This window comes from Colias philodice, chromosome 20, assembly GCF_061535455.1.
Source record: "Colias philodice isolate Cphi_HAF_F1 chromosome 20, ilColPhil1 Martin Lab GWU primary, whole genome shotgun sequence".
NCBI classification, from domain to species: Eukaryota; Metazoa; Arthropoda; class Insecta; order Lepidoptera; family Pieridae; genus Colias; species Colias philodice.
This window is the reverse complement of record NC_143105.1, coordinates 1,229,091-1,239,278: the sequence shown is the minus strand read 5'-3', so window position 1 is coordinate 1,239,278 and position 10,188 is coordinate 1,229,091. Positions and strand designations below refer to the sequence as shown.

Genomic DNA, 10,188 nt, shown 5'->3' with positions numbered 1-10,188 from the left:
TGATGAAAGACAAGACAAGCCCCCCTAGACAAGTGGCTTTCTATTAGCGTAAAGTTGAATAGAATAGATTATGAATGTATGAGATTGACGTAATCAATCGTCGTCGTCGTCGTAATCAAACTTAACCACTTGTCTTAGGTGTTTAAATGGTGTCTACTTGAGAATGTTATCTTCTTTGCAACTCAGAAATATAAAAAAAAATGAGAAAACAATAATTTATCGCCCAAACTTGAAAGTAATATTACTTCAATGTATTATTACAATTACAATTTAATTATTTATTTATAATTAAATTGTAATTGTAATATCAAAAAGTAAGAAACTACTTTGCCACTACTTTGCGATCTAAGACTTTGCGTATCGATTATTATTCGCACCAAAAGGCTAAGATCTGTAGCTACGATTCTAAATATACCAAAAAAAAAAATTGACGTTGACATTTGACAATGACGGAAATATGTTTTGAAATTTGAGGTTAGAATTTTAGAAACTCAAAATAATTTCTTCTTAAAAATAAGAATTATAAGACCTAGAAAATCAGCTATGTACAAATGAATAGATTCATGAAATTAACTTGAATTTGTTGTATTATATTAATAAGTGAAAAAGACTTATACCAGGATGGCGAATACAGTTTTGGTTAAGGTATAAATTTCTCCCTATTCTTTTGACTTAAATTAAATAACAAATTTAAAAGACGGTTATCATTCCTTTTTAATTTTTAGTTTAACCAACTGCGGCTCTTGCCCACCGCGGTTTATTTGCAAGCCAATCGTACCACAACAACGAAACACTACAATCCCAAATTCAAAAAACTGCGTAAAGAAAAGTATCTGAAAGTAGAATTACCGGATTTTAATGAAGACTTTGAGAGTATTTCGCAAGAGCGTATGCGGCAGAAGATGAAGGAGAGAGGCGTGGTGCCGCCGAGGCCGTGGAGTGATCGACCATTCTATATATCAGCTACAGGTAACAATAAATAACAACATAAATCTATACTTATACTTATTATATTATAAAGCTGAAGAGTTTGTTTGAACATGCTAATCTCGGGAACTACTGGTCCGATTTGAAACATTATTTTGGTAGATAGCCCATTTATCAAGGAAGGCTATGGGCTATATATCATCACACTAAGACCACCATGAGCGGAGCAATGTGGGTGAAACCGCGGAGCGGAGTTAGTAATAAATAATAGATGACTGTAGAAACCATTGAAATCTATAATCTGACTAGATTGTACTAGACATACATATTTACTCTTTTTATTAAATAGCATTCATGGAAAATCTTAATTTTTTTATTTATTCACAATAACAAGTATGAAATATGAATGTATGTTATGTAAAATAAAATGGAAGAAGCAATTTTTATTTTGAACTAGCGATCCGCCCCGGCTTCGCCCGTGGTACATATTTCGCAATAAAAAGTGGCCTATGTCCTTTCTCGGGTATCAAAATATCTCTATACCAAATTTCATGCAAATTGGTTCAGTAGTTAAGGCGTGATTGAGTAACAGACAGACAGACAGAGTTACTTTCGCATTTATATATTTATATTAATATTAATATTTATATATTTATATTAATTAATTTAATTAATTAATTTAATTAATTTAATATAATATAAGTATGGACTAAGGATGTACTATTTATTAAATAGGTTTGAAGTTGGTGCCGAACATTAAGCATTAAGCACTTAGTATTAAGCCCGTGCACCGACATCAAACCTTTTTAATAAATAGCACATATAAATAATAATGTCAAATCTTTTTTATTTCTTACTTTTCCGTTTTTGAAGTTGGTTGTTTTTAACGCAGTTATTTTTATTAGTGAATATTAAGCTTTCCGTGCGATTAGAGCTTTTTATGAAAATTAAGCTCTCCGTGTGATTAGAGCTTCTTGTGAAAATTAAGCTCTCCGTGCGATAAGAGCCTTTAATGAAAATTAAGCTCTGCGTGCGATTAGAGCTTTTTGTGAAAATTAAGGTCTCCGTGTGATTGGAGCTTTTTGTGAAAATGAAGCTTTCCGTGCGATTAGAGCTTAATGAGAAAAATTAAGCTCTCCGTGCGATGAGAGTTTTTTGTGAAAATAAAGCTCCGTGCGATTAGAGTTTTTTTGTGAAAATATAGCTTTCCGTGCGATTAGAGCTTTGTATGAAAATTAAGCTCTCCATGCGATTAGAGCTTTTTTGTGATAATTAAGCTCTCCATGGGATAAGAGCTCTTTGTGAAAATTAAGCTCTCCGTGCGATTAGAGTAGGGATGTAACGATACCGATACCGATACCGATATATCGGCCTATATGTATAATCGGCAAGCCGATATATCGGTATCGCCGATGTTGAGGCCGCCCGCGCGTGCGCACTTTGTTTTTTGAAAAAACTCTACCAATAGTAAACTTTTATTAGGAACTGATTGTATGTGTATAACTTAAAGTTTAACTGACTTTGCAAAATAATAATACTAAAATAAATGGTTTTCTTGTTTTTTGATTTGGCATTGTTATTTAAAAGAATACGATTTACAGTTGAGTCTCTGTTAAATGTTGGTAACTTTTATGCATAATTCACTATTTATTTTTCTACCAAGCCATCGATATCGGTATCGGTATCGGTATCGCCGATATTTTATTACAAATATCGGTATCGGTATCGTATCTGCAAAATCATGTATCGTTACATCCCTAGATTAGAGCTTTTTGTGAAAATTAAGCTTTCCGTGCGATATGAGCTTTTTGTGAAAATTAAGCTCTCCATGCGATTAGAGCTTTTTGTGAAAATTAAGCTCTCCGTGCGATTAGAGCTTTTTATGAAAATTAAGCTCTCCGTGTGATTAGAGCTTCTTGTGAAAATTAAGCTCTCTGTGTGATTAGAGCTTCTTGTGAAAATTAAGCTTTCCGTGTGATTAGAGCTTTTTGTGAAAATTAAGCTCTCCATGCGATTAGAGCTTTTTTGTGAAAATTAAGCTTTCCGTGCGAATAGAGCTTTTTGTGAATATAAAGCTTTCCGTGCGATTAGAGCTTTTTATGAAAATTAAGCTCTCCATGCGATTAGAACTTTTTTGTGAAAATTAAGCTCTCCGTGCGATTAGAGCTTAATGAGAAAAATTAAGCTCCGTGCGATGAGAGTTTTTTGTGAAAATAAAGCTCCGTGCGATTAGAGTTTTTTTGTGAAAATTATGCTTTCCGTGCGAATAGAGCTTTTTGTGAAAATTAAGCTCTCCATGGGATTAGAGCTCTTTGTGAAAATTAAGCTCTCCGTGCGATTAGAGCTTTTTGTGAAAATTAAGCTTTCCGCGCGATATGAGCTTTTTGTGAAAATTAAGCTCTCCATGCGATTAGAGCTTTTTGTGAAAATTAAGCTTTCCGTGCGATTAGAGCTTTTTATGAAAATTAAGCTTTCCGTGCGATATGAGCTTTTTGTGAAAATTAAGCTCTCCATGCGATTAGAGCTTTTTGTGAAAATGAAGCTTTCCGTGCGATTAGAGCTTTTTATGAAAATTAAGCTCTCCGTGTGATTGGAGCCTTTAATGTAAATTAAGCTCTCCATGCGATTAGTTTTTAGTGAATATTAAGCTTTCCGTGTGATTAGAGCTTTTTATGAAAATTAAGCTCTCCGTGTGATTAGAGCTTCTTGTGAAAATTAAGCTCTCTGTGTGATTAGAGCTTCTTGTGAAAATTAAGCTTTCCGTGTGATTAGAGCTTTTTGTGAAAATTAAGCTCTCCATGCGATTAGAGCTTTTTTGTGAAAATTAAGCTTTCCGTGCGAATAGAGCTTTTTGTGAATATAAAGCTTTCCGTGCGATTAGAGCTTTGTATGAAAATTAAGCTCTCCATGCGATTAGAACTTTTTTGTGATAATTAAGCTCTCCGTGCGATTAGAGCTTTTTGTGAAAATTATGCTTTCCGTGCGAATAGAGCTTTTTGTGAAAATTAAGCTCTCCATGGGATTAGAGCTCTTTGTGAAAATTAAGCTTTCCGTGCGATATGAGCTTTTTGTGAAAATTAAGCTCTCCATGCGATTAGAGCTTTTTGTGAAAATTAAGCTTTCCGTGCGATTAGAGCTTTTTATGAAAATTAAGCTTTCCGTGCGATATGAGCTTTTTGTGAAAATTAAGCTCTCCATGCGATTAGAGCTTTTTGTGAAAATGAAGCTTTCCGTGCGATTAGAGCTTTTTATGAAAATTAAGCTCTCCGTGTGATTAGAGCCTTTAATGAAAATTAAGCTCTCCATGCGATTAGTTTTTAGTGAATATTAAGCTTTCCGTGCGATTAGAGCTTTTTATGAAAATTAAGCTCTCCGTGTGATTAGAGCTTCTTGTGAAAATTAAGCTCTCTGTGTGATTAGAGCTTCTTGTGAAAATTAAGCTTTCCGTGTGATTAGAGCTTTTTGTGAAAATTAAGCTCTCCATGCGATTGGAGCTTTTTTGTGAAAATTAAGCTTTCCGTGCGAATAGAGCTTTTTGTGAATATAAAGCTTTCCGTGCGATTAGAGCTTTGTATGAAAATTAAGCTCTCCATGCGATTAGAGCTTTTTTGTGATAATTAAGCTCTCCGTGCGATTAGAGCTTTTTGTGAAAATTAAGCTTTCCGTGCGATTAGAGCTTTTTGCGAAAATTAAGCTCTCCGTGCGATTAGAGCTTTTTGTGAAAATTTAGCTTTCCGTGCGATTAAAGCTTTTTGTGAAAATTAAGCTCTCCGTGCGATCAGAGTTTTTTGTGAAAATTAAGCTCTCCGTGCGATTAGAGCTTTTTTGTGAAAATTTAGCTTTCCGTGCGATTAGAGCCTTTAATGAAAATTAAGCTCTCCATGCGATTTAATGCGGTTATTAATTCGGCCGGTATATATTTTTTTTATGTATGTACACCGATTACTCCGAGGTTTCTGAACCGATTTACGTGATTCTTTTTTTGTTCGATGCGGGATGGTGTCGAATTGGTCCCATAAATTTTTTTTTTCAATAGGCCCAGAAGTTTTTATTTTATGAGCATTTTTGTATGTACTCGATGACTAAGTTGATATGTAGCAAGTAACTTTGATTCACTTCCCGGTAACCGATTGAGCTGAAATTACGTATGTAAATATGATAGCGATGAAACATTATCATGACATGAAGCTGATTTGATGATGGAATCGGAAGGTGGCCATAGGAACTCAGTAATATATTGACTCAACTTTATCGAGTTTGGGCTCGTTTGATTCGTGTTGAAAAATACACTAAAAAGTATTAAATACAAATAACTGCGTTAAAAACAACCGACTTCAAAAACGGAAAAGTAAGAAATAAAAAAGATTTGATATTATTAACTACTACATAATATTATTGTACATATTTCGCAATAAAAAGTGGCCTATGTCCTTTCTCGGGTATCAAAATATCTCTATACCAAATTTCATGCAAATTGGTTCAGTAGTTAAGGCGTGATTGAGTAACAGACAGACAGACAGAGTTACTTTCGCATTTATAATATTAGTATGGATTAAACTCTCTATCTAGAACTTAATATGTACTTGTTACTTGTTATAGGTGTAATAGTTTTAAGTTTTTACCTAGCCAAAACTAGTTTTAGGAATATTTGATTTTTTATTTTACCAAATTCTTAGAGAAAACAATAAAAAGTAATAATCTGCCCTGGATTGTACAATTACAATCCAGGACAGATTCCTGACCAATTCAGCCACCCGTGTAATCAAATTTATTATTTCAGTTTTATTTAGTTAAAATTCAGTTATCACACAACATATTGTGAATATTCATTGAAAGAGAAATTCTAAAATGATCCATTAATAAAATTAACCATTATACACTTTAATTTACAGGTGGAGTTTTCGAAGGCTACGTGCCTCCAGAGGGCGACGGCAAAGCGTCCCTCGTGTCCACAACTCGCGCGAAACAAGCCGTCGAGTTAATCGAAAAGAAGTCCAAATCAATGATGGCAATCCGCAAAATTAAATCTTTCGACGAGGACTTCGATACGAAAGCCTTCTGTCAGCAAGCGCAAGACATTTACGTGAAGGCGCACGAATGTTTGATTAATAGAGACAGAAAAGTATTAAGGACTTTGGTAACTGAGAAAGCGTATCCGGAATTTATGCACAATACAAATGGAAAGACGATAAGATGGAAGTTTCTGGAGTCATTGGAACCGCCGAGGGTTGTGCATGCGAGGTGCACAGATGTTGTTAGCAAGGAGAATATATTTGGACAGGTATGGTTTTGATGTATTCTTATCAGTGGTTTTATTAGATAGGACTTTTTTAAAGTAAATATGTAGTAAGTAGTGAAACATATTTTGTTTGTATGTAGTTGTGCCAAAAAATTTTTTATAGGCACAAATTGCAAAAAATGCACGAATTGAAAAAAACTGTGGATAATTGATAAAATCGATATATAGAACAAAATACGATTTGAAGATTTTACGATTACTACAAACGTTAAAAATGACTGATAAATGGTCCTAGAGGTTAGTGAGAGGTAAAGGGTGGATTTATCATGTGCGAGGATGGGTAACGAGGAATGTGTGTAAAAAACAATCATATCGCTTCATTTAGTTTTAAGTTCGAAGCATTAAGCGTTTGAAGCAATACTATTGGTTATTTACTAACACATCCTTCGCTACACATTGTTGCACATATTTGGTGGAAAAGTACCCTATTAGTTGAAAAAATATTCGTTTGTAGTGAGACATGACTTTTAATTAAAAATCGGGTTCAAAGCTAACATAGCCTAAGATATTATGTGAAGTAACGTTTACAATTCAAATTTGATTGTTTTTTATTTGAATAAGCAAACCTATAAACATTTTTAAAGGTATTTTATGAGTATACAATTAATGTTAAGCAGCCCCATTGCAGTTAAATAATTTTTGGAATCGATTTCTCATATAAGCACTTTCAAATAAACAAACTTGTCATCTTTATATTACTAACTAGCGGTCCGCCCCGGCTTCGCCCGTGGTACATATTTACGTTTTCTCTACATAAGAACCATAATCGTACTTCAAGGAATATAATAAAAAAAGAATTATCGAAATCGGTTCAGCCGTTCTCGAGTTATGCGCTTACCAACACATTTTGCGATTCATTTTTATATATAAGATTAGATATTTTGTTTCACTTTCGGTGAAAATCTCTTAATTTATAACCGTAACACAGACCACAGTACAGTTTCACACTAATCGGTTCAGTAGATTTTTAGTGAAAGAGTAACATACATACATCCATCCATACATCCTCACTAACTTTCGCATTTATAATTTATTAATAAGATTACTTTAGACAAGATAACATTTTCATATATATGTATATTAAATTTCAGGTAACCGTTCGCTTCCACACGCGCCAGCAGTTATCCGTATACGATCGCTTCGGCAGATTACTGCACGGCAGTGAAATATTAGCAAAGGATGTACTAGAATACGTGGTTTTTGAGAAGCATTTGTCCAATTTGTACGGAGTATGGCGAGTACACGATAAAATTATACCAGATTGGGCTCCGCCAAAGGATCCTTCGAAATTAACAAGGATAATGCCTGAAGAAACACCTGCTGAAGAAACTGCTTCTGAAGTTGTTGAAGACAAGGATAAAGAAGTCGCTAAGATCGCTGATAAATAGATGTAAAATAAATGTATAGTTAGTGGATTTGTGTTTTATTTGGGTACGAGCTGCGTTTTCACCTGCGTCATGGAGTTTTTCCTATTTATCCGTAAGGATAATTCATGTGGTATTATATCATAATAGAGTAAGTTACTCCTTATAACATCAGCTATCTGTCAGTGAAAGTCCCGTCAAAATCGGTCCAGTCGTTCCAGAGATTCCAGGGGGAACAAGTTTTATAACAATTAACAGACAGACAGAAAATAATTTTAAAAATTACTATTTTGGTATACCTATCTTAATCCCGAATTTTAATATTCCAAATATAATCCCGGAAACGTTTGGATATTTTTTCATTTTGTAAATTCCGAAGTTTTGTTTGCCATATAATCCTATTTCTTCATTTGTACGACGTTTTACAATCCAGACGAATGAGTTCAATGCACAAAATCCAGATAACAAAGTAAAATAAAAAAAAATGATCTCATAGAACCTACCATGTAGATAGATATATGATTACCAATAAGATAATAATACCAATTCCTCATATAAAATGCTGCTCAGTATAAATCATATGCCCTATGCCCCCATAATATGCCAAATAATGAAAAAAATGCAAGAGTCAGGGCGTAAACGTTGTTACTCAAACATGAAATAAATATTAGGAAGCTTATAGTCCGGGATCCATCGCTCATTAATTTTGCAAGTGATTACTATCAAGCTAATTTTTCGTGAGTAGCTTTATTTTGATGAGATGCCCAATAATTTCATGTACGAAACTCTCGATTGTGGTAGCTTACAGAGGTAACAAGGATAAAAATTTTTGATTTGACGGTTCTCAAATATTTATTACGCAATTTGTAGGACAATATGTCTGTTGAATTATATAAGTATTAAATAAGTGAAAATAAAAAAATCAGCTGGTTAGTAATCATTTATGATGACCTCGTTATCGATACACATTGGAAAGGGGGACTCTTTGATCAAACCATAGATTTTGTAGGACAAATATTTTTTTCGAATAATTTAGATAATTATCTTGAGATTGAACAAAAAAAAACATTCAGTTAGTAATTAATATTTGAGAACCATCAAATCAAAATATTTTATCCTTGTTTTCTCTGTTAGCTACCACAATCGAGAGTTTCGTACATGAAATTATTGGGCATCTCATCAAAATAAAGCTACTCACGAAAAATTAGCTTGATAGTAATCACTTGCAAAATTAATGAGCGATGGATCCCGGACTATTATAGGAAGCTGCTAATTTTGTATTTTAAATAACTAAAATTAATGTTTGTTAGTCGCTGATCTAGTCGTCCGCGTCGCTCGCTTAGTAATTCTGTAACCTTATTTCATTATTTTTGTCACCTAAAACTTTAATTTACAGTCACTCATTTAAGAGCGTTCATGCTAAGTGTAGAATGTAAATAATTTGGAAAATCCAAAAGTGCACGCCTCATAATTTTTTTTAATAATTATTTTTGTTTATTTAATAACAATTAAACCACATCGAATCAGACCCTGAAAAATGAAAGGGTTCTATTCCTGAGCATACTCAAGCGTAAGAGAGAAAAAAGACTCGATTAGTAAAGTATTTCGGTCGCTATCGTGTTAACAAGAAAATCCTCCGCACATACAGACACACGGACGTCCAAGACAGAACTTTTTTAAACTGTTTTTTAACTAGTTTAAATAACAAAAATGACATCAAAAATATCATGAATGTTAAAAATAGTGTTTTTTCTTAATATGTGTGTGTATGTATTATCTTACAAGTGCAATGTATGATACATAAAGACATTTTAAGTTTGAAAAATCAGTAGTACCCACCTCAACGCTTCGCTTATGAGGCGTGCAATAAGTGTAAACATTCAATTTTCAAAAATAAAACTAGCCATGTATGTATGTAGTGTGTATATTTTTCGTTTCTATCTCAGTAAACATTTTATCAACCGACTTTTTCATGTGCATTTGTAGTCGATTGTAGAAATAATTGTAGGTTGTAGTTAGAATATAGTTATCAGGGGCCGTATTATGACCTCTTATTTCCAGACAGTTTACGCCGTGAATTGAACTGATTGGCAAATTCATATTATGATCGCAATAACCAGCCATTGTTAATCTATACTAATATTATAAAGCTGAAGAGTTTGTTTGTTTAAACACGCTAATCTCAGGAACTACTGGTCCGATTTGAAAAATTCTTTCGGTGTTAGATAGCCCATTTATCGCTTTATATCATCGCCCTAAGACCAATAGGAGGCGGCGCACAGCTAGTTATGCTATAATATGAATTTTCTCGTCAGTTCAATTCACGGCGTAAACTATCTGGAAATAAGAGGTCATAATACGGCCCTAGAGCGTTCAGCAACGTAGCTGGTTACGCGATTGATAGTGTTGTATATTTGAGCGTATAAGAGGATAAAATAAAACAAACAAATTCATATAGCACTTCTTTTATTATATAAACAACTCACTGAGTTGTATCCATTTTACATATTTTGTATGTGTTGATACAATTTCCGTTAGTAATTCGCTTGTGTAGTTGCCTTTACTATGTCATCAGAAAATGTGCAAAATTAATCACAA

The 10,188-nt window shown here is 33.5% G+C and overlaps 1 protein-coding gene across 1 annotated transcript; it reads left to right on the top strand.

Moving 5' to 3' along the window:
- Window positions 1–446: 446 nt before the first annotated feature.
- mRpL45 (mitochondrial ribosomal protein L45) lies at window positions 447–7,639 on the top strand. The gene is made up of 4 exons (XM_089708214.1): window positions 447–645; window positions 726–969; window positions 5,820–6,208; window positions 7,318–7,639. The coding sequence occupies exons 1-4, from the start codon at window positions 622–624 to the stop codon at window positions 7,612–7,614; spliced, it is 954 nt and encodes a 317-aa protein (XP_089564340.1). The 5' UTR covers window positions 447–621; the 3' UTR covers window positions 7,615–7,639.
- The last annotated feature ends 2,549 nt before the right edge of the window (window positions 7,640–10,188 follow it).